The following is a 24,015-nucleotide window of genomic DNA, read 5'->3' as shown; positions in this document are numbered from 1 at the left end:
GAAACAGAGGATAAAAGGGGCAGTTTGAACATTACCAAAAAAAAAAAAAAATCACAACTGGGGATCTTGCTGCCGTAGCTTGCTTGCTCCTTGTGACATTGAGGTTGAGGAGCATCACGGGATAGGCTTTGAGGCCTGCAGGTCATACTCTGACTTTGAACGCAGGTTGCGCCTTTGGACTTTCGCCTTTCTCCTGGTATGAGCTCGATTTCCCTTCGCCTGGCGGCTTCAACTGCCCTCTTAATCGCTCGTTCCCCATATCCAATGGTTGAGGAAGGCAAGCTCCCCGTACCCATCTTTCTTGCAATTAGCTGTACCTCGCGTCTTCTCCCTTCTCCGAGTTGCTTTCGACCTCGACCCACGAAGGCACTGAACGTTGAGAAACTCCGGCGGAAGAGCGAGCCATCGTTAGCCAACCCCGCCGGAGTTCTCGTCGGAGTTTTCCGTTTCGTAGTAGCCGTTCTTGGGCCGACCGGAACCGGAGAAAATGGCCACGCCAGCGGACATCCTCTGTACTCTGTTTTCGGGCTGTACCGCCTGTACCTCTCACATAACTATTACTTTTTTGGGCTTAAATAGCGTAGACGGCGGCCCAACAAAGTTGTGTGGGCTCAGGTCCAATACAAGACAATACAGGTCTGGCCTGCCTCTAGTTTTTGGTTTATTCATTTCTTTGTAGGCAAACAGACCTTCTCGCCGTTTCTAGGTGTTCAAGCGTCTTCTCACGAGCATCGAGGCATTGCTGGAAAGAGGGTATTAGAGGAGCAGTAGAGCTTGAGAAAGAAATCTACACCAAACATGGAAATTTACAGCAATACCGGTAGCGTTGGTAATGAACAAAGCCAACAAATTGTTGATGTGCGCTCGGTGGTCGAAGCTATCTCCATCGACGGCAATACCGACACCCCTCTCTATCAGGTTGAAAGTCTCTGCATGCGCTGCGGCGAGAATGTAAGTACTCCCTGCAAATATACTCTGCAACTTATGCTAGGAAGTTGTGTTTGATTGATACGTACTGTCATACAACTTATGCTAGCAATTTATGCTAGCAACTTATGTAGCCCAGTGCAGATTTTTGAAATTTTTTTATATATACTCGAACATAACTAAGACCCTAAGCCCCCAAACCCCCACCAAGTTTTTTTGGATGGATCAAAGGGACATTGTTTTAGTAATAGCCCCCTAAGACCAAATCTGGCTCCGCCCCTGGCTAGGAAGAAGTAATGAACCTCATGGCCTGCTTTCCTTCTCTGCCTCTCAGTCTCTTATGTCCCTTGCTGTTGGTATTTTTATATGCTTATGTGCATGTGCCTATACATGACTCACATCATTATCCTTTACTTCCAAGTTATCGTTTTTTGTCGTAACCCTTTTGTTTTACTGTTATAAATTCTTATTAGTTCTTTTGATGAATCATATCTGAGTTAGTACTAAATGCCAGTTCGATAATTTTTGACAGGGAATAACAAGGTTTTTATTGACTTTGATTCCACACTTTAGAAAGGTACGTCTTTCAAGTGTTTTTTTTTTTTTTTTTTTTTTTCATTCAAAAAAAGTATTTTGTTTTTATATATTTTCTCTATTCTATGATTTTCTGTGTTTTTGGAACAAGATTATTAAGTCCAGAGTAGGGGTAGGCGGGTAGCTCCAATTTAAGAGGAGTTGCGAGAAAATGGGCTACAATGGAGGGATAATCCTTCTAGTCGATTCCAACTAGTTTTTTCTTATGGATTTATGTAGCTAACTTAAACTATAAGAGAGTAAGGCTTTGATGATGATGATGATGGTTTAGCTATCCATGTGGTTAGATCAACTCCCATGCAAGACTACTGCATTGGAGGCAGGGTCAGGAAAGGGCATGATTTGTGCGGCCTTATCCCCCCATAGCCGAGAAGATGACCTCAAGGCTGCAGTGTATCAACTTTACCACTAGGCCAATGGTTCGATCTTTAGCAAGCTATTTGTTTACATAATCAGAATCAAGCTTTTCAATTTTGAGTAACCTAGGACAATTTTGTTAATGCTCTGACCTAAAATTCCAATCTAAGTTTTTAACCAACCAACCTAGCATACTCATGTATTTTTTTCTCTTGCCTACATCTTAAAGGAAACTTACCTTGTTTTCAAACTAAGAAAGGGTTCTACTCAAATGTCCTCTGTCTGCAGGTCTTGTTGTCAGCCTTTGAATGTCCTCACTGTGGCGAGAGGTAAAACGACTATCTGTTACTTATTTAGCGAAATCGTAGTTGTGGAGATCTTGTGTAGAATATCTCATTTTTGTATCCTTTGTTCCCCAGAAACAATGAAGTTCAGTTTGCTGGTGAACTCCAACCTCGAGGCTGTTGTTATCATTTGGAAATCCACTCGGGCGACCCTAAGGTTATCCACTTATACCCATACTGACTGAATATTGTTGAATCGAATTTGAAACATGTACCACGCTTATTCTTATATGGTTAAATATAGCTCTCAGGGAAATTGGAACTTGCATCACATAATGATTGCCATTCCGGTGTAGTAAAAAATGCATTATCAACTTTATGCTCTCTAATTATCCTGGGCATTTTCTGGATATTTAAGACCTTATTCCTTGAGTCTTATCTTCAACTGGTGATCTGTATGCAATTTTTTTGTTTCTTTTTCAGTTTAATGATGTTTTAACTTCAACAATCTTTTTCACTTCTGATGTTCCTTTTCTTGTTCGGGAAGAATTCTGAACATATTTTTGTCACGCTCGAAATGGTGCTCTTATCACTCACTATATGGCATTTTGTTTATGATTGCCCTTGAATTCAAATTGTTTTAGTCTTTTTGGATAATTAGTAGTGTTTGGTCTGAGATCCTTGACGCATAAATTGTTGCATATTTTTTCATGTCTATTGTTTTGTTTCCCTCCAATTATAAGATACGATATCTATAAGCAGATTGACTTACAGCTATGTTCAACGCAGCTTCTTAATCGACAAGTTGTAAAATCTGAATCAGCCACTATCAAGGTGCAGTTGATCCTACTTGCAATACTTGTATTAGTTGACAATTCTTTCCTTTGCAGTATCAAGGTTGTGATTCTCATTTTCTGCTGGTAATAGTGTTTCCAGCTTAGTGGATTGAAAGTTAGTGTAAATTTGTCAAAAATGATTGTGTTGGAAATTCTAACAATTTCAGTTTGGGCAATTCTGATATGCTTAGCAGCTTAGGTCTGTCTTCATATATATTATTGCACATGTCAGATGGCTTATTAATTGATTTCTCTTATGGCTTCATAACTGTTTGGGAAAAAGGCTTTGATGACAACAATGATTTATTCTTTGGTGTAACTTCCATAACTATCTATCAGTAGTTGTCTTGAAGGTCAAACCACCGGATTGCATTTTAAAAAATTTTCACTTGTGCAGTTAGAAGTGATAAGAATAAGATTCCACTCTAAATACTGATCTGTATTCTTGATTTAAGTTAATCTTTAGGTATGGGTTTGCCCTAGATCGAGGGACTGTGGTGGAACTTCTTGTTGTTGATGAGATTTTTTTAATTTTTTTCTCTAATTTTTCAATCCATCTTCATTTGTACCACGGGAAAAAGACTATTCTTTGGAAATAGGAGGTATGGATAATCAATAAAATTAAGGATACACATTTTCTAATGCTTTTTGTTAAATTTTGCATTAGACAATATATCTGAATGATACATTTTAGATACTGTGTTGATAAAGAGGAGACAGTTGACAGCACTAGTAGCAAATTCTTGAGATGGTCAATGTTCTTTACAACTTTTTTTTTTTGGATTGAGTAATACGTAGGCCATTGAGGTTATATATCAAGGTTAACTGATTTTCCTTTGTAAAGATACTGAAATATTGCTCAGTCTAAGTTTTCCCAGTCGATGCTGTTTTCTTGCATTAACTGGTTTTTCTCTTCCTTTAAATTAAGTCATTTTTTTATTTACTCAAGTTGGGATTTCTTAGTTGCTTTGTTATTTGCGATATCTGAGCAATAGATCTACTTTTCAACAATTATAAATTGTATTTTCTTTCATTATGCAGATTCCTGAACTGGATTTCGAGATTCCTCCAGAGGCACAGCGTGGCAGTTTGTCAACAGTAACTCCTTTCTTCCTTGTTCAAATTTGTTATCTATTAACCTGGGTTTTAAGGGACGCCTTTAGTTAATACTTAATAGTGTATTTTCTATGCCCGCATTTATTGTTTTATGTGAATGTTGTGTGGTTGGTAATGGAGTTCTTCTGCATTTTGTATTGCTCAGCACGATGATGGCGTCTTGCAATAAATTATAAGGTTTTATGAGTCACAAACTATCTAGGACAATAATTTAATAAAAAATTGCTTGCTCATTGCATCACTGTAGGAATCCTTGATTTTATTGCACTTGTTTTCCATTTAGGGTAATTATTCTTATTCATTCGTTGTTGGACTTCTTTTCTCTAACCAATTCAACCTGTTTGGATTATTCTAGGTTGAGGGGATATTGGTAAGAGCTGCTGATGAGTTACAGGCTCTTCAGGAAGAGCGTAAGGTATACGTTATTGCCTGATAACAATATTTTATCATTTTCAGCCAGAGGGGAGTGGTTATGATTTCCAGTATCTTATGTGCTATCTTCTGGTTTCCAGAAAGTAGATCCTCAGACAGCCGAAGCAATAGACCAATTTTTGTTGAAACTACGATCTTGTGCGACGGGAAATTCATCCTTCACCTTTATCCTGGATGATCCTGCTGGAAACAGCTTCATTGAGAATCTGTAAGTGATTTCCTTAACCAAGAGAAAACTTGGCTCCTACTGTACTTCCAATGAGGGTTGTTCTATGTTGGATGATTATGTGAAATCAAATGCCATTAGGCTTGTATGTTTGATAGCTCACTTTCGTTCATTTCCCCTCCCTTTGCTATTTCTTTTGTTTACTGCCGAATTAATCTTTTCTACCAATTGTCTTGGATGAGAGAGTGGAATTGATTTTCAATTTGAATGGACTGTGGATGGAGCATCTTTAATTTTGGTTTGATTGGTTATAGAATAATACGTGAATAGGTATGCTCCTTCCCCGGATCCATCATTGAGTATTAAGTTCTATGAACGAACTCCAGAGCAACAAGCTGCATTGGGTTATCTCGTTGGCTCATCACAGGTGCAAGAACCTAGTGATGGGCCACCGGCAGAGGTCTCAAGTAGCACTGTGGATCAAACAGGGGCTCCACATGGATCAGTTGGAGCCACAGCTGGCCATCGGGCCATTGCTCAGAGCAACAGTGCAGAAATTGCCGAAGCTTTGTTTCGTTACTCTGCGCCAGAAGAGGTGGGGTTATTAAAACTGTCAAGATCTATATGTTTAGGACTTGGCATGTTTCTATTCTTCAGTTTGTATATCCAATTGTTTTACCCCCTTTTTAATAGGTGATGACTTTTCCTTCAACATGCGGAGGAGCTTGTGGTGCTAGATGTGAGACACGAATGTTCGTCACAAGTATCCTGATGCACTTTGTTATGCTTTATCAATTTATCTGTTTTATCCGAGTACTTAAAAGGCTCAAGTGTTAGGGCCAACAATCCGCAAAAAGTGCTTTGGGTTAGTCCATTGTTACCATCTTTGATTGGATAAAACTTGTCAAGCTTAACACTGTACAGATATTCCATATTTCCAAGAAGTGATTGTCATGGCGTCCACTTGTGATGCTTGTGGCTACCGCAATTCTGAGGTTTGTAGTGAATACTCTTGTTTCAGTATCTTTACCAAGGAAAATTGGTTAACCTTGATATATACCCTTAATGGCCTATGGATTCTCAATCTAAAAACAAAAGGTGTAAACAACGATAACCATCACAAGAATTTACTACTAGTAATGAAGAACTGTGCTGTCTACGGTCTCCTCCTCTTTATCGACACATTATCTAAAATGTATCATTCAGATCTATTGTCTAATGTAAAATTTAAGAAAAAGCATTAGACAATGTGTCTCCTTAATTTTATTGATACAATTTTCAAAGAATAGTACGTTTCCCATAGTCCAAATGAAGATGGATGGAAAAATGTATAAGAACACAAGAAAACTCATCGACAACAAGAAGTTCCACCAGTCCATCGAAACTGTCATTCATCTCTTGATGCATTGCTTCTAGGCAGTGAAAGTCTAGGGAATGGTGTGGAATCTAATGGGTGTTATCTGGGTTCCTCGTAGTAATTTGATCTCGGAAGTTAACGCTTGGTATTTCCTTGTCTCTGACAAATCCAAGGAAAAATATTGTGCTTCTGGTCTTCAGACTACCTGTTGGTTAATCTGGAAGGAACGAAATTCTAGAATTTTCCATGATAAAGAGTGCTCAATTGTGGTTTTCTTGGATAGATGGCTTTCTGTGCTTAAGCTCAGGTCGAGTAGAATTTGTTCTAATATTTTTGATTGATTTAAGGTTATTTTTTATAGTTTTAATTTCTCAAATATGTAATTCGGTTTGTTGCAACCCCCTTGGTGCTTCTATTATCTTTTCTTTTCTTTTTTTTTTTAAAAAAGAATACTTGTGTTTCTTGCTGTAATTGTACTTTTTGTGCAGTTGAAGCCTGGTGGACCAATTCCTGAAAAGGGAAAGAGAATCACTCTATGTGTGAAGAACGTTAATGACCTAAGTCGTGATGTGATAAAGGTTCGTTCTGATTTTATCTGGATTTTATTCTTTTGCTTCAAAATTTTCAGCACACTAGCATTTTTCCACCATATGATTGATGCACTTTTATTTGTTATTAGTTACAATATTTCATTTTGTACTTCGAATGGTAGATGGCTAGGACACTACCAGAAAGAGTGAGAGATGTCTAGAATGTAAACAGAAAGTGTGTAGAAACATGGCGGAGATTTGCCTGTGATCCCGATGGAGTGATTTCGGGCAACCAGCAGTTCTAGAATTGCTTCCATAAATCTAGGGGTAGCAAAAATTGAGATCAAGACAACAAGAAGCTTTGATACTTGGGTGGTTTAAAAACCAAGGCCATTTGAATGTTCACTATGACTATGGACATATGCTGAAAAAATGAAACCTAGGGGGTACAGTTGCTGTCTGTTCAAATTCTGTCCAAGACAGACCAGTCAAAAATATCTTAGTTCTTACACGGGCTTGAGCATTAGATTAATTATGGATGACCTGCTAAATCTCAAGTGTGGCTTTCACTATGGAAGGATTTTGTGATTTGCTTCCAAGGCCTGGGACCACCTTTCAACTAATTGCCAATCCCTTTCTGGATAAAATTGATGCTGTTTCTGGGATTTATGTTTGCTTGAGATGGGTCTCAAGCTTTTTGGTTTATGATTGCCTCTAATGCATAAATTCGTTATCCTCTTAAACAAATGTATTTGGATGCCTCCTTTGTCTTGTTAAGTCATTGCATTCTAGTTGCCATGAGAGACCATAATTGCTAGTTACCTTACCTGGCTTCAGGGTTAAGTTAACTCCTATGCTTTTTTTCCACTGTGGAATTGCAAAATGTTGTTTAATATTTATATATTGGCTTTATCAGTCAGATACTGCTAGTGTTGAAATCCCAGAACTTGACTTGGAGTTGGCTAGTGGCACTTTAGGAGGAGTTGTCACAACAGTTGAAGGTTTGATTACAAAGATTAGTGAAAGTAAGTACGATTTTTCTACTTTATATAGTTCATTGTCTTCCTATATATTCATTAGTTTTTGTTGACGTTTCTCCTTTTCACTTATTTGTTCTAAGATGTATCAAATCTTACCCGTACAGAGTCCAACCGTCTCTAGTTTCTTGGAATGGAGTAAATCCATTGGTTTACCATATAGTCTTGGACATCTATTTGCAATGCCATCGTTTTTGAATGCTATTTTGGACCTAGCCCTGAATTCCTTAGCAGCATTGGCAGGATGCTTTCTAAAATAAATTTTCTTGTAGGAGATCCTATCTCTGCATTTTGAAAGTGAAGTCGATAGAAATAAGTGGAAAGGTGTTGTTGATGCTGGGCAGTAAGAGCAATCCTTAATTGCAAGAGACTTTAGGGATTTAAGGCTCTATCGGGTTATGGATTAGGCAAAGGTTGGTGATCAAATGAGGATAAGATTTAAGGCTCTTTTGGGTTAGATATTAGGCAAAGGTTGGTGTTCCAATAAAATGAGAAAATCAGATACTCAAAAATCTTTCAATGTGAACGGTAACCTGTGAATACTAATATTTTAATGGAAATTGGGGTACTATTTTACTCTGTTTAAGATTAGATGGACTTGTTTGAGCATTGAAAACAAGAAATTTAAAACTTTTATGTGCAGAATCAGATCTGGAATTGCATTATATTAGGGATCCTTGGCATCACACTTAGGGATTGATTGCATTACACAATTGAAGCAAATTCTTTGTTGGCATCATTTACGGATGACAAGAATACCCATAACCTTCATAGTAGCCCTTATTCTTGTAGTTTGTTACACGTTTTCTTTTTTCTTTGGCCCCAGAATTACATATATAGTTGAGATCTATTCTCTCTTATTTATATAAACAAGTTATTTTTCTATCTGTTTCCTGTCCTAGATTGCTGGACTGCTTGTGAGGTGACTAAATTGTTCACCTTCTTTACAAGTGATCATTGTTATCCTTAACAAAGAAATGAGGAAAGAATAAGTGTATAATTTCACCAATTTGGTACTGGTTCTAAAATGTGTCTTTATTTTATTTTTTTGTGAATGGAAAGGAGCTTTATTGAAGCACCAATAAGGATTGACAAGAGGACCAGAGTTTGATACAACTAAGCCAATTTTCAATAAAAACATCAATGGAAATGGTTAGGAATGAAAACTCTATTATCTGTATCAGAGAAATGAGGAAAGAATAAGTGTATAATTTCACCAATTTGGTACTGGTTCCAAAATGTGTCATTATTTTATTTTTTATGTGAATGGAAAGGAGCTTTATTGAAGCACCAATAAGGATTGACAAGAGGACCAGAATTTGATACAACTAAGCCAATTTTCAATAAAAACATCAGTGGAAATGGTTAGGAATGAAAATTCTATTATTTCTTTCAGCTGAAATCAACCACATGATGGACGTAGGAACTATTTGATTGATTTTCTTCTTGAACTTGTCTGGGACGTAGGAACTTAAAAGAGGGCATCTACTAGTTAAGGAATAACCTTGTCTGTGTAGAATACCCACTGTCAGATTTGTGCGCCACAACTTCCCAACAAAAAAAAAAAACAGCCTTGTGACTATGTTGGGAGGAACTTTAGCTTTCCTGATACACTGCTCAAGTACTGGGGTTGCCAAGGTCGTAGTTACATTTCATTAGAGCCTTTTTAAAGGATTTAACGGAGAAGGTCTGGTTCTTTTTGTGCTTCAACATAGCTTATCATCTACAGCAGGGCTGATGTTGGAGTTGTAGACTTCATTCCAGAACCTAGCAAAAGCATCCAATTCCCAATCATGGGAAATCCTTGTGAAAGTGATGCTAATATGCATGTGCCTTTTGGTTTCACAAGTTTAGATATCGTCTTGTAACTAAAGCAGTATGGCCAGCATTTTCTGACCTTGACACTTTCCCCGTGATCATCATTTTTATTCCTTGGTTGGTTGGTTATATATGCTAATATGCACTGTGCATGCCATCATATTCCATTCATGAATCCATTTGATCACAAATTAGAAGAATTTATGTGAATGTTTTAGGGTATATACGTAGATTTTTGACATGCTAGTTGATATTTTTTCCTTTGCTCTATTAGCATTTTTTGGTTTTTTTTTGGGGTACCACACTGGATATTGGATGTGGCTATATATATGATTAAGTGGATGGTAAGTGATGAACTGTTTGATCTGTATGTGCAGGCCTTGAGAGGGTGCATGGATTTACTTTCGGAGACAGTCTTGAGGAAGATAAAAAAAGCAAGTGGCTAGACTTCGAAGCCAGGCTAAGCAAGGTTAAAATATGAATATAGCTTCTGCTGCTCGCCTATCAAAAGCTAGCATGATGCCCCCTTTCTGTTATTTTCTAGAATTAAAGTATACTACAGATTTTAGCTGGTCTGTTTTGAACTCCAAGAGTCATAGTTAAATATCGAAGAGCTGTATTTGGAATTGCTTCTCTCTTTTAAAATACTACATACTTTGTGCTGGTGGTCTCTTCTTAGTGATATTGTCCTAATTAATGCACTTTATTTTCTTATTTTCTGCAGCTTTTAAGCGTGGAAGAATCATGGACACTAATTCTTGACGATGCATTAGCAAATTCTTTTATTGCACCCTCATGTGATGATATCAAAGACGACTATCAGTTAAAATGTAAGTTCCATTTTATCAGTCTTGAGAAGTTCATAAATGTGCTCTGATGTTTAAGATCATTTCATTTCATTCATCTGGTTAGATGCCTCCTGCATCAGTGTTGTTAAAAATTTTATGATTGTGATACCTGTCGGGATTCAACATAATCCTCACTCGAGAAATACAAAATTTACGAGTTTTTCATTGGTTTTTGACTTTTTGTGTCTAAAAGGAGGGAATGAAGGGGGTGGGGGGAATGATGGTCTCTTTGAAGTTTTTTTTAGCCGACTTTACTCGATATGGGTTTTTCTCATTTTCTTTCCACAGTTTGCTCGTTTATTTTATCTGCTGCGGTTGATTGCTTGATTTTTTTTTTTCGACTTGAAGTTCTAATTGGTATTATACATTTATTCTTCTTCCAGTTGAGGAATATGAGAGGTCCTGGGAACAGAACGAAGAACTGGGACTAAATGATATCGACACTTCTTCCGCAGATGCTGCTTACAATACTGGAGCATAAACACATTTCTTGGTGTTCTCTTTGCAACTTTTCTGAGGAAACCTAACTTATATGGTATCTCTGTTGTAACTTCCAGTCTTTGATCCTTTGCTTGCATCATGATTTTGCACACAGACTTTAGAAAGCAGGACATGTGAAATTCTTTTTGCTAATTATACCAGAACTTTAGTTGTGCATCACTTTTTCAAACTTGCAAATCTGAAAGAAAATCCTCAGACTGCCAGAATAGCTAAGGTAAGACTTAAGACTGGGTTAAAGTCCATGTGGGAGGATCTGAGATCGACCTCTACCTAAACAATATTGTTGAGACAACAAAACTCACTCTGATCGACATGTCCAAAAATCCTCAAATTGTCTATAGATGTGCGGAGAGATGGGGAAAAAAATCACAAACAGAAGACTAGGCCAAGTCTGAGTTGATCCTACAAGCAATAAGTAAACATCCTAACAAGCAGACGTCGAATTGATACAAATACAATGAGTGGGGCAATGAAGTGTAAATGGAACTTGTGAGTATTACAAGTTACAAGATGGATTTTTGGTGATCTCTGTCAAGTGAAGAATTACAGAACGAACGGTTACTTCTACTGTTGTTTGTCTCGTCCACTCTCGGACGACTCTCTACTGGTCTTTGGCTTCATTGGGGCAACCTTTGCGGGGGTCGAATGTTCGGCTTGAGAGAATCGGATCAAGATGTGCATCACAACAGTAACGATGGCCAAACCAAATGCTGAGAATGCAATGCCCTTCCAGGAGGAAAGAAGGGAAGACCATTGGAGGAACTTTAGAGTACCCATAACAAGCAGACATACCCAAGAGGAAACCACCTGTGTCCAGAGTAAAAATCAGTCAAGATTCAAGAACCATATGGCCAGGAACAGGAGACAATGTCACCACAGTTAAGAGGATCACGTTCATGCCGAAACCAAGTTAGAATAAGTATCTTACAACAAGTGACTTTAATGGCCTGCCAATATCCTGTTGTTCTTGGTCGCTGAAGGTGTCCGCAGCCAAATGTTTGTCCAATAAAGCATCCTGGTATGATAAGAAGTTAGCCACAAGGCCAACACAAGCAAGAAATTATAATGTATACTACTGCAAACACAAGTGAACAAATAAGTTGCACATAAGAAATCATTAGCGATAATGATGTGAGATTTGCAGCTACTTTTGTATTTTAAGCAAGGAATTTTAAATATCTATGATTGCTACGCTAATGGATACAGCAACTACAACAGACAAGTTAGATAAAGTTTACCTTGGCCACAAACATATCTCTACACCAATGAGCAACATCTTCATCTGTCTCCGGTAAATCCTTCATCATATGCCGTTTAAGATGCACATGGACCTATAAAAGAGTGGAGACCATACTTAACTACTTAAGCAAATGAAAAATATGCACGTAATAGTATTCAAACTATTAATCATTCACATTCAATTTCACGGCCCTTCACTTCGGTCTTTGAAGTAATTTTAAGCTTCCAGCATTAATTGCTCCTTAAGTCGTCACAAAAATAAATTGTCAAACTTAGCGCACAATGTTCCCATCACCACCACAACTAATAATAAAAACAAATAATATTATTCATCCAAAAAAGAAAGAGGAAAAAAAAAACCTTACCACAGAACACTGACCCTTGAATAGTCTAAGCATTGTAGGAGGAGGTGAGCTTTTTGGAATAGCCACTGTCACATCGTAAATGGCTGGGACAAATGAGCGCATATGACTTACAGCTGTAACAAAACCCTGCAAACAACAACACGTTAAGTAAGTATCTCAGGACGAAGTGATTCATCCCACGTAGTGGAGAACTGAATATAAGCACAGCAGCAGCAATCAAAGGACCAGAACACTCCAATCTCACACCGGATATGGGTATTTTTGAAAGTTATTCAAGGCACAACAGTAAAATTTAAATGGATTCTTTTTTCCTTTTGCTGGGTGGTATTCACTTAGGACTAATACTATCTAAAAATTCTGAGAAAAAGATGGGCCGTCAGGAAATGAACAGCAAGGTCCAGTGGAAAGTTAACCTTTGTACGAGGAATCAAAACATTTCTAGGGACAGGCAATCCAGTTGAGGCTGCATATTCCTGAGCTGCTAAAAGCTTTGCCTTTGTAAAGCGTGTTCCTTCGACAAAAAGAGCCAACCAAAAGGGCTGAGGGAAGTCTTTTAGCCGTAAAAGACCTGTCTGCATATATAGACCCAAAAACAGCGAAAGTATTCAAAAAGCAAACATATACACATAAGATAGAGAGAGATGCAAGCTTCTAGCTATTCCTGATATAAGGGGAACCGAGTAAAACACAAACACATGCACAAAGCACACTAGCACACTCATACCTTCAATGTGTTTTCATCCTTCGCCCAGCTTCTTTCCAGAAAAAGATACTCAGAAAACCACATTGACCAACCAATAACCTGTGTACAAATTTGGACGTAATTATCATTGCCTTCCACAGGAAGTATGGTACCCTCACCAAAAAAACCAAGGATGGCTAGTATAACTATAAATGCCATTTATAAAGAAACGAGAACAAGGTGACACTCAAATCTAAACAAATAACTGTTTCATCCATCATTCTCCATATTTCCATGTTGGGAAACTTTAAGGAGGAATTTGTCTACAAATGCATCATAGTGGATTCGAGTCTAATTATTAGGAATCTAGGTTCAGAAACATGTAGTGAGGGGGTTGAAGGCCAAATGACTCACAAGATGGAGAATTAGTAGCTGGATTCTCACAAAAAAGCGAAATTGTGGGCATTCTAGTTGTTTCAGAAGATAAATGAATTCAGAAGGTGGAAATCAAATTGCATTCAAGCCTTTGGCTTTGGTATGATACAACCATAAGGTAAAATTTTCGGTTTTATGTGGCTGGAAAGTTGGAGAACAATGCTAATTGAGGTTACCTAGAACAGAAAATTCTTATGGTTACGATTTAGCATATCAAGGTTGTTTTCTTGGAAAGGGGGACTAAACTCTCACAATTGAGAAGAGCAATGAACAAGCTTTAGTCTTTACAGAATTGGTCTCCCAAAACTTCATCAAACTAAAGAACATCCCTTTCTTCACAATGAATTGACACAGGAACCGTGTTCAATATATAAAATCGAAAAAAAGAATTTGATATAACTTATTCTAACAAAGAAAAACAACGAAGCACATAAGAACAGCAGCATCATGTTGGATGTGAATATTTGGGCCAAGCTCAAGTTGAATGAACTGACCAACTTTCTTTTTTCCATATGCCTTTCCAGTTCAACTAAAAAAAGTAATTCTAACGTGTGAACTGAAAATGTGGACTGACTGAACTTTCATTATTATAAATAAATGTATCAAGACACCATTGAACATACTGGAAGGGCTTTTGATGATTTCTTCATTACAGCCAAGGCACTGCCAAGACAACCTGACCGCTGCAAGAAGTCAATATAACAAGCAATTAGATACCAAATGTACACAAAAAACTAAAAATGACATCAATAGCATGCAAACAAAATGCATATATAAATAAGGTTTTTGCATGTGCATGTCCTTGTGTATGTGCCGGTGCAGATGCATTTGTTAAATCGTTAACATATGTTAACAAACATGGTGACATTGCATATAGGTATTCTAGAGTGTTTTCACCCATGCATTTAACTATTTAAGAGTAGAACAGATATTCTATACACCTGAGCCAAAACCCATCCAACAAGCCAATCAATGTCACTTCTATGATTTGATACAAGAAGTGCATGTTCTTTACCTGCAAAATTCACAGCCAGAGTAGATGAATAACCAACTCAGAATACTTTTGGGCTAGACAGAACGAAAACAATTGCAAGGACTATTTAGTCAACAAATATAACTCCTCACCCATTGAATGAAAGGTTTCTGGGTCTGTAAATAGTTGGATCTGCAGCCAGAAGGGATCATTGTTCAACATATAAATGTTTCAACACGACAAATCAAAGCATAAGTGCGAAGGGTCATAAAATATGCCTAGTACTATCAACTAACTAACTAAGTGTTTTCGGATGACAAGTTGTTTCTTCAATTAGTACTGCAATCATCTATAGTAAGCAAGTTGATATGCAAGGACACAATGCACCAAATACAAACATAAGAATAAATTAAAAAGTAAACTCGAATGCTGAACAGGAAACTAACCAATAAGAAATAATATCAGACATGCAACCAAATCAGTTCAAGACAAGGGTTAACACACCTTAACTCCTGCCCACCAATCAACCAGCCATACAAGTTCCAGCCACAATAATTCTGCCACAGCTCTGTTAATCCTTCTGTAGGTGTTCTTCGAAAATGGCCGAATGAGGACGAAGCAAATTGCCTGAAGCAAAGGACGGTAACAGAAGGATAATGTTTAGACCTTAAACTCAAAAAACAACTCAAACTATGATAATTAGAACCAATCAAAACCGAATATATAAATTACAGAGAAATCAAATCAAAACGTTTCAAATGCCAGATCCAACACAGTACCAGAGCCAAGACCATAAGTATGAGAAATTGGGTTCGTTTCTTCACATTACAGATACTCAATAACGCGAATCCAGAAGCCAAGAAACACAATTCCATGTTTAAAAATTCAACACGTATAACATAGCTCAAACAATGCTTACTTAACAAGAAACAAGCCCAAGAGACTAGACAAAACCCATATCATTCTAACCTGAATTAAATTGACAACGAGGCCTGAGATGAAGAACAGAACCCCTACCGGCACGATCACAACTGCCGCCGGTATAGACATACCCTCGCTTCGGAATTTTCACAAACACAAAGCGAACGAGAAACAGAGAAGTGTATAGAGATAATAGATTTGACGGTAGATTCGAAGCTGACAATTACGGTCGATGGGGCTTTAAAAGGCTTAAAATTTTCAGTTCGGTTTCGCTAATTACAAGAAGAAGATAAGGAGAAGGCAGAAAATACAGTTGGATGAGGGTATCAGGGCACTGGATATGGAGCTTTAAACGCTGCTTCTCCTTTCAAGGAAGGAAGACAGCGAAACGTCAGGAGATCTTTCTTCTTCGCTTGTTCATGCCAAATTTTTTATTTATTTAAATTTCCTTGTAAAATCCATCCATTAGATAGATATATATTATAATATAATGATGAATATATATTTCGATTTCGATGATAACAATGAATCGTACCATTCATAATGGGTCTAGCTGGGCCGAAATCGGTCCATCATGACCGTGGCCCACGAGCGTAATGATGGCCTAATATAGGGATGTCTAAGTCGCCGGCGGGTAATCGCATAATCCGGTCCCGAATTAGATAGGCATGCCCCGTTCAGTTAAAGTTGACGGTTAACCAGTACGAGTATTTTTACAGAGAAGATAATATGATTATGAACAAGTGCTTGTCGAAATATACCTGCCCTATATCTGTATATTTTATTAATTATATTTTATTTATAATATTTATATGTCACTTATTAGTTTAACTTTGATAAATTACCTATTTATATACAATGCAATTGGGTTCTAACCCTTCTTTCAAAAAAAAAAAGTTTTGTTTTCAATTTACTAAGGGTCAAAATGGTTAGTTACGATTAATTTTTTGGCATAAAATTTTTGTAATAATCGGTCAATTTTTTATAAATAAAAAAATTGAAAATAATCGATTGATCGATTCGATTATCGATCGGTTTGATTATGATCTGTAATTTTGGACAACCCTATTGACAGGCATGGGTAAATGGCAGGGAGTCCCCACAGCAACAGGTACGGATTGATTAAAGATTAAAATACGGTATTTTAGTGGGGACAATCAAATCGAAGTGCTTGTGTTTGTTTTTTCTAGTTTTTGCTCTTGCTGGGTCTTTCCTTGCAGTCTTGGCTCAGGGCCCATATTTCTTGATTGGGCTCCAGAAAGCCCGTCTTTTGGGAGTCTTGGGCCTATCTAGCTAGCAGCGGGCCCCAGACGTGTTCTTTATATGTTCAAACGTTCTCGCTGTCTTGGCGGCTTATGTCGTTCCCCGCCCCCTCGTCTCTCTCGGTCGCTTCTTACAATAATTTGATTAATTTATTTGTATTTTGTTAATTCCGATTGGAACTAGGAATCTTCTGTCCATTTTGTTTGTAATTTGTAATCTCTCGCCATCAACGCTCGAATTTAATATTCAGAACAGAAGCTTTTTATATCATTATTGTTTGGCATTTCTTCAAACACATTGTGCCCTTTCGTATCCAATCTTAGATCTCACTGAAGGTTGGTTTTCAGTCAGCGCTCCTGCTGAAATCAATTCCGATGCTTGTTCAATTCGTGACGCCGTGACGGTGAAAGGAACAACTGTTATTCTTTGTTTTTGCCGTTGAATGACATGCTGTGTCTCTCAGTGTTCTAATTATAGCTGTTAATTTTTCTGGGTTTGATGAAAAATTTGGGATTTTGGTGTCCAAGTCTTTCATTTTTGGGTTTGAGGTGGTGTTTTGTATCGTAAATTTGGTAATCTTGTCATTCATTTAGTTCTTGTACTTACTTTTGACGAGATTATCAATTCTTTTCTGTGATATTGATGTTATAGGTCTTTAATATAGAGCATCTGAGGGTCAATGAAGATTGGTGAAAGTTTTATGGGAATATTGCCCTGAAAGGCTTTTGAGATCATGATTTCAATTAAGAATTGGAAGTGTTCATGGTCTCTGGTAGCTACAAGTGCTTCTATTGTGGCATTGGTCTCGGTGGTTCATCTATTCCTGTTTCCTGTGGTGCCTTCTTTTGATTACCTCACCAACAGACAAGCACAGAACTCCTGTGTCCCATTTAATGGATCTGCTGAGGAACAGACGCACCATGTTTTGGAAAGTTTACGACCAGTGCTTGATCTAGATAAAAGGTTTCCGTTTGACTTGCACAAGGCAGTGGTTTATCGTAATGCACCTTGGAAGGCTGAGATTGGCCGCTGGCTTTCTGGTTGTAATGCAGTTACTAGGGAAGTCAAAATTAATGAGGTATGTTGATAATCACCTTTATTTTTTGATTTTAGTTGAAGTCAGCTCTTTATTATGCTCAAAGACAGAGTCTGAGGCACTGTGTGGTTTCTAGGGAAGGGAATGCCTCAACGGTATTATATTTATATCCATATTACTTTTTTAGATAGGCCATCAATCTAGCACAGTCGACATCTTTTCATTAGCTTATTACTCTCAAGTACAAAGCATCGCAATGTCCTAATTTTTTCTTCTGCTAAGTTTATGCTGTTGCAAATTCAGGGAGCCAAGGTGAAGTCCTCTCATGTGTGCATTTAGTTTTGGCCTCAATGGGAATCCACAACTAGTTGTTCTGTTGGCAGGTAATAGGAGGGAAGGGCTGCAAAAGCGACTGTAGCAGTCTTGGTGTTTGTAATCATGAATTGGGACAATGCCGGTGCTTTCATGGATATAGTGGTCAGTATTTTTTTCCTTTCACAATCAAGGATTACTAAGCAAAGCGTGCATGCTTCGTTCTATTATCACTATAACTAGAACCTTAAGTTTGGCAAGCATTTTGGATCCATCCCTTGCGGTCTTATAGAGTAGATGATTTTGTGCATTACCGTGCTTTTACATATGCTGATCAAATGAATAATCTCATAATATGTGAAAATATGGAATTATATCTTTCACATTTCCATTTTGACATGCTAAGAAAGTGATAATCTGGAATTTAACCCATGTTAATGGCTAGTTTTTTTCATTATATATGTGGGGAAATGTTAGAATTCTACCATAAGTTGATATTCAGTAGTACCACTTGAAATGAAGAGCTCAGTCGCAAATGTGTAGAATGTTAAAATGCGAAGGAACAATAAGGTGGAGTGCTCCTTTTGAAATGGTTTTCCTGCTAAAAAATACCGTCTGGTAATGCAGGGGAAGGATGCTCTGAGAGGCTCCAGTTCGAGTGCAATTACCCAAAAACTCCAGAGCTACCATATGGACGATGGGTTGTCTCAATTTGCTCTGCTGACTGTGACACAACGAGGGCGATGTGCTTCTGTGGAGAAGGTACAAAATATCCAAATCGTCCAGTGGCTGAGGCATGTGGGTTTCAAGTGAAGTAAGCATTATCAGGTTTCTAATGTAGGCTTCTTCCACAATATCTCTTTTGTCCGATAATGTTGTGATCCCCACTCCTTTCATCATGTGCATTAGCGTGCCTACTGAACCTGGTGCCCCTAGACTGACTGATTGGGCCAAAGCTGACCTTGATAATATTTTCACAACAAACACTAGCAAGCCCGGATGGTGTAATGTGGACCCAGTTGAAGCATATGAATCCAGGGTGCAATTCAAAGAGGATTGCGACTGCAAATATGATGGTCTTTGGGGGCGCTTCTGTGAAGTGCCTGTCCTCTCAACGTGTATCAACCAGTGCTCTGGACATGGGTATTGCCGTGGTGGCTTTTGTGAGGTAATGATTTTCTTTCTTACTTCATAGATGATGATGATGCTGCATTAGCATTAATAAAAAATTGGTTTTATTGAAACCATTGTAAGAATAAAGGGAAAAGAAAATGCATTTAGTTTTACCCTTTTCTGGGTCTATAATATTATAGAACATCCAAATTGAACATTTTTAGGGAACAAGTATGATGGAGACGAGCATCATTCATAATAATCGTAGTACAGGGGTACTGAAATTCAGAAATGTTAATAAAATTCTAGGTTCTTGTTTTAATATTTTCCAATAATAAAAATTCACACTCCTCCCAACAGCTTAAGCTCGTGGGAGATTCAGAATTTAATATGGAATTTGAGCCAAGTTTCTGAGTTGAAGGACAGGCTACTTTGATCCACCTCCCATTTCAATTGTGTTGGCTACTCACAGTTTTCAAGAAATGGCCAGCCTACACCCGAAGGGTAATGTTGGATTATGTGCAATGATAAACTACAGCCTGCCCATCAGCTTATGCTTTCAGGAAAATTGGTGATTTACCAATACTAGGTTTAATCTACTTATGATTAAGTGCATTCTTCACTATAACGAGGACTTTATTCAACAAATTACCATCTAAACTTAACTCAATCGATTGCAAATCTCAAGAAGTCGTATGTTCAGCTCATTTATGTCATTTTTGTTATGAGTTCTGTTATTTAAATTAAACTTTACGATATCTTTTCAGTGTGACAATGGCTGGTACGGAGCAGATTGCAGTGTTCCATCAGTTTTTTCTTCGATAAAAGGTTGGCCTCGATGGCTTCAACCAGCTCAAGTTGATATTCCTGATATGCAACTTATGGGAAGTCCTTTTAGTCTCAATGCTGTGGTGAAAAAGAAAAGGCCATTAATTTACATTTATGATCTGCCCCCAGATTTTAACAGTCTACTCCTTGAGGTCAGGATGGCGATACTTTTTTGTTCATGTGTGCCAAGTGACTGGAGCAAGTTTCTTATTCTTTTCCATTTGACGCATATTGCAGGGCAGACATTTTAAGTTTGATTGTGTTAACAGATTTTATGACAACAGGAATGCAACCTTGTGGACAGATCAGCTATATGGCGCTCAGGTATTTTCCTGAGACGAGACCTGCACTTTCAACTCCTATGCTGTGACATATATATAAATGGGCATTCATGACCTCTGATTTTGTGGTACTACCAATTTTGCAGATGGCACTTTATGAAAGCTTATTAGCTAGTCCACATAGAACTTTAAATGGTGAGGAAGCAGACTTCTTCTTTGTTCCTGTTCTTGATGCATGCATTATAACACGGGCTGACGATGCACCCCACTTGAGTATGCAGGTATACTTCTTATAGCTGTTATGTCTTTTATGTCTTTTCACACTACAGATGTTGTTTGGTTTATTTTCCCTTTTTTCCTGCAGAAAACAACTTTTCAGTAAGTTGTGTATGTATTATATGTGCAAGCGTTGTGCCTGCATAACTGAAATGGGTTCATGGAGCATTTAATGCAAAAGTTGACAGAATACTGATTCTATGCTGTCTCATGTCCATTCCTAATACGTTCAATGAATTTTCCCTCAAAACTGCATACCCGTTCATAACCATACACGTGTAGCATGGTTTTCTTAGTTGGGGTTAGTAGATCGATTCAACCTTCCATTCTGTATATTTTAGCAGTGATATTATTTCTTTATATTGTCACCAATTGGGGGATTATTATTATGCAACTACTTGCATATGTGTAGTTGTCTGGCTGTTCGATCTTTTGAAACCAGGAAACATCGTTATGGTGCGTCTCATTAATTTCAGGACCATATGGGCTTGAGGAGTTCTTTAACTCTGGAATTGTATAGGAAGGCATATGATCACATTGTTGAGCAATATTCTTTCTGGAATCGGTCATCGGGAAGAGATCATATTTGGGTATGATCTATTCGATGTCGTAAATCATTGAGAGAGAGCTCATGCTTTTGCTGCTGATAAAATATACTTCTCCCTGTATATATACTAACAATTTCTCATTTCTACTTGAAGGCAGTCTTTTTCATGGGATGAAGGTGCTTGCTATGCCCCTAAGGAGATATGGAACAGCATGATGTTGGTTCACTGGGGTAATACGAATTCAAAACACAAAAATTCCACAACAGCCTATGGGGCTGACAACTGGGACGGAATCCCTTCAACTAAGAGAGGCAACCATCCATGCTTTGATCCTGAGAAAGATCTTGTGCTTCCTGCTTGGAAACGTCCCAACTTAGCTTCCTTGAGCTCCAAATTATGGTCTTGGTACATGTGGCTTGATTGGATAGTCTAATTTCCTCTTTTTTTCCTTTCTTTTACTTAGGTGGTCAACATCAACTCATTGCAATTATGAGTAGACATGGAAGTAACGATTAATTCATTTTCAGGCCCCGTGAAAGGAGGAAGACGCTGTTCTACTTTAATGGAAATCTAGGGCCTGCCTATCTAGATGGAAGACCAGAATCTACGTAAGTTTAACTTAAGAAAACTGTTTTAAAGTCTTTAGACAAGGGCTTTCTGGATAAGTCATGGATTTATATTCTTAATTTTTTGATGGAGGGGGAATTAAACTTTGCACCACTAGGCTACAAGAGCTACTTGCTCGCTTAAAGGAACTTATATCAAAAAACTTTTATATTCTCTGTCTCGCATACCCTATCATTTTTCTTTGTGCATAAAACTTTTCATTTCAGTTTTTCAAGTACTTTATGGTTTAATCTTCCGCACCACTTTGCTTTTTGCCTTGGGGTCTCTACATTATCTAAATTGGACTATCCCCAGGCAATTTGTAGATGACATTTTTAGAACAAGAATAGCTGCATGCCGCTGCCTCCATGCTAATTAGCATATTCTGAGTGATCTAAATAATAGACATAGATTAATAGTTGCATTTTCTTTTACCAAACCGTTACTGGTATACATCTAGTTGCTGCACCTTTTTTGCATATTGCAAACTTAGTTTGAAGTTACGGATGCAGATATAGCATGGGCATTCGGCAAAAAGTGGCAGAAGAGTTTGGATCAAGCCCAAACAAGGATGGAAAGCTTGGGAAACAGCATGCAGAAGATGTAATTGTAACATCTGTACAATCAAGAAATTATCAAGAGGATCTTGCAAGTTCTGTTTTCTGTGGGGTTTTCCCCGGAGATGGCTGGAGTGGTCGTATGGAGGATAGCATTTTGCAAGGATGCATTCCTGTGATCATTCAGGTAATTTTGGTGGTTCACATGATTTCTCTCCCTGACAACTTAGATAGTAGAAAATGTTTCTTGTAATTCCCTATATTGACTTCCCCATAATTTGTATGCCGTTCCCTAGCTTACTGCTTATACCAGGGGTTCAGGGGATTGATTTATGATAGGATCAGAGGAAAACATACTTTATATATAGATTGTATGGTATTTTAGCAAAAAAATTTCGATGTTTTTTGTGCTAGCTAACCCAAATCTTTGTGCTGGATTACCTTCAGTCCAAGTTGGGCTTCTAATTTTTTGGATACCTCTTGTCTTGTACCGTTCAAAGAAGTTTCCATGCATGGGATGCAGTCGACCCAACGAGCTCTTTGGTCAAGAAATGCATACATAAATAACGAATTATATGATTTGGAAACTCAAATTTTAACTTCCCATGATACATGGATCAAGAAAGTCGAAGGTGGTTTTCTGTTTTGTAATCCATTGGAAATTTCTTATTTGGACCACTACCTTATCAGAATGTGCTCAACGTGATTATGACTAAATTGGAATGTATTTCATGTGTTTTACTGCGTTCAGGATGGGATTTTCCTGCCATATGAGAATGTACTCAGTTACGAAAGCTTTGCTGTTCGTATACGTGAAGATGAAATCCCTAACTTGATAAAGATTCTTCGGGTAACTCCTTTCGTCTTAAACCAATTTTATCTGAAATTAGGAATCAGAAAACTCCTTGAGTTGCCAATAATAAGTAGTCGGTTGTCATCACATTCTGCAGGAGTTTAATGAGACAGAAGTTGAATTCAAGTTGGCCAATGTGCAGAAAATCTGGCAGAGATTTATGTATCGCGATTCTATTTTGCTTGAAGCTGAGAGACAAAAAGCTGCTTTCCGGCATGTAGAGGACTGGGCAATTCAACTCATGCAGTTAAATGAAGATGATGTCTTGGCAACATTTTTACAGGTATTGCTATCATTACCCTATCATACAAGTCATTTTGTTCTTTGTATTAAGATCGATTATCATATGAAAATGTTATAGTAGTCAAGTTAGTGCATGTGCGAATACATAGTTGCAGAACTCATTAACCTTTAATTTTCTGTTATGAAGGTTCTGCATTTCAAGTTACACAATGACCCTTGGAGACAACAGATTGTTCATCGAAAGACCGATTTTGGTTTACCGCAAGGATGCTTGAGGAAAAACAATTGACAGACTATAGTTTATCAGTAAACTAATTTTGAATACAGTTGTGGCTGCTGAAAAGGCTCAAGCGCAGGCGCGGAGATGTCCCCTTCTTTCATGATAAGTTTGCAGAATCAGAACCCTCATTGTTTCAAAGGGTTTATAGTTCAGGAAAATTTATGTGTACAGTCATTAGCTGCCTCTAATAATCAAAGAGAATTGTATCTTCCGTTTTTTCATGATCATGGGAATTTCACTTTGATGATAATTATACAAACTATATTAGCAATCTGAATGAAATTATCTTGATATCTTCTAGTGTTCTAACATATTAGCTTTTCTAGTTTGGAGATTTTTGTCTCCCTTTGGACTTTTTTAACCGGGTAAATGACGGATCGAGGGTTAGTCCTGTGCATAGC

The 24,015-nt window shown here is 37.7% G+C and overlaps 3 protein-coding genes across 4 annotated transcripts; 2 read left to right on the top strand and 1 right to left on the bottom strand.

The window, feature by feature from the left end:
- The first annotated feature begins 12 nt into the window (after positions 1 to 12).
- On the top strand, positions 13 to 10,962 carry LOC119998106 (zinc finger protein zpr1). 2 transcript variants are annotated; one of them, XM_038845332.1, is made up of 17 exons: positions 13 to 636; positions 707 to 951; positions 1,460 to 1,504; positions 2,167 to 2,207; positions 2,298 to 2,379; positions 2,952 to 2,996; positions 4,040 to 4,096; positions 4,470 to 4,529; positions 4,627 to 4,754; positions 5,043 to 5,307; positions 5,406 to 5,475; positions 5,637 to 5,707; positions 6,558 to 6,647; positions 7,516 to 7,624; positions 9,832 to 9,923; positions 10,179 to 10,284; positions 10,686 to 10,962. In XM_038845332.1, exons 2-17 carry the CDS (start codon positions 799 to 801, stop codon positions 10,781 to 10,783), a joined length of 1,512 nt encoding a protein of 503 aa, XP_038701260.1. In that variant the 5' UTR covers positions 13 to 636; positions 707 to 798; the 3' UTR covers positions 10,784 to 10,962. The 2 variants fall into 2 exon arrangements, with proteins under 2 accessions (XP_038701260.1, XP_038701259.1); XM_038845331.1 differs by having other exon boundaries at positions 13 to 951.
- Positions 10,963 to 11,116: 154 nt separating this feature from the next.
- LOC119998107 (1-acyl-sn-glycerol-3-phosphate acyltransferase 2-like) lies at positions 11,117 to 15,868 on the bottom strand. The gene is made up of 11 exons (XM_038845333.1): positions 15,467 to 15,868; positions 15,002 to 15,124; positions 14,650 to 14,689; positions 14,466 to 14,539; positions 14,148 to 14,207; positions 13,132 to 13,209; positions 12,821 to 12,979; positions 12,408 to 12,533; positions 12,042 to 12,134; positions 11,732 to 11,818; positions 11,117 to 11,610 (listed from the first exon to the last, which is right to left on the bottom strand). The coding sequence occupies exons 1-11, from the start codon at positions 15,545 to 15,547 to the stop codon at positions 11,368 to 11,370; spliced, it is 1,164 nt and encodes a 387-aa protein (XP_038701261.1). The 5' UTR covers positions 15,548 to 15,868; the 3' UTR covers positions 11,117 to 11,367.
- Positions 15,869 to 16,791: 923 nt separating this feature from the next.
- Positions 16,792 to 23,910, top strand: LOC119998454. The gene is made up of 15 exons (XM_038845787.1): positions 16,792 to 17,016; positions 17,333 to 17,759; positions 18,101 to 18,194; positions 18,657 to 18,843; positions 18,939 to 19,197; positions 19,910 to 20,122; positions 20,208 to 20,294; positions 20,398 to 20,532; positions 21,004 to 21,117; positions 21,233 to 21,480; positions 21,603 to 21,683; positions 22,194 to 22,425; positions 22,990 to 23,088; positions 23,189 to 23,374; positions 23,522 to 23,910. Exons 2-15 carry the CDS (start codon positions 17,415 to 17,417, stop codon positions 23,621 to 23,623), a joined length of 2,382 nt encoding a protein of 793 aa, XP_038701715.1. The 5' UTR covers positions 16,792 to 17,016; positions 17,333 to 17,414; the 3' UTR covers positions 23,624 to 23,910.
- Positions 23,911 to 24,015: the final 105 nt, after the last annotated feature.

This window comes from Tripterygium wilfordii, chromosome 5, assembly GCF_013401445.1.
Source record: "Tripterygium wilfordii isolate XIE 37 chromosome 5, ASM1340144v1, whole genome shotgun sequence".
NCBI lineage: Eukaryota > Viridiplantae > Streptophyta > Magnoliopsida > Celastrales > Celastraceae > Tripterygium > Tripterygium wilfordii.
The sequence above is the reverse complement of the archived record's forward strand: the minus strand, read 5'-3'. Positions and strand labels throughout refer to the sequence as shown.

Bases quoted from the DNA above. Each gene is read 5' to 3' on its own strand.
- LOC119998454 (XM_038845787.1), top strand. From the start codon at position 17,415: ATGATTTCAATTAAGAATTGGAAGTGTTCATGGTCTCTGGTAGCTACA. The intron at 19,198-19,909 runs GTAATGATTTTC...ATATCTTTTCAG, and splicing joins GCCGTGGTGGCTTTTGTGAG to TGTGACAATGGCTGGTACGG. The intron at 23,375-23,521 runs GTATTGCTATCA...TCTGTTATGAAG, and splicing joins TCTTGGCAACATTTTTACAG to GTTCTGCATTTCAAGTTACA.
- LOC119998107 (XM_038845333.1), bottom strand. From the start codon at position 15,547: ATGTCTATACCGGCGGCAGTTGTGATCGTGCCGGTAGGGGTTCTGTTC. The intron at 12,135-12,407 runs GTAAGGTTTTTT...ACTCTTTTATAG, and splicing joins TCAAGGGTCAGTGTTCTGTG to GTCCATGTGCATCTTAAACG. The intron at 11,819-12,041 runs GTAAACTTTATC...TTATCATACCAG, and splicing joins GAGATATGTTTGTGGCCAAG to GATGCTTTATTGGACAAACA.
- LOC119998106 (XM_038845332.1), top strand. From the start codon at position 799: ATGGAAATTTACAGCAATACCGGTAGCGTTGGTAATGAACAAAGCCAA. The intron at 2,997-4,039 runs GTGCAGTTGATC...TTCATTATGCAG, and splicing joins CTGAATCAGCCACTATCAAG to ATTCCTGAACTGGATTTCGA. The intron at 4,530-4,626 runs GTATACGTTATT...TCTGGTTTCCAG, and splicing joins CTCTTCAGGAAGAGCGTAAG to AAAGTAGATCCTCAGACAGC.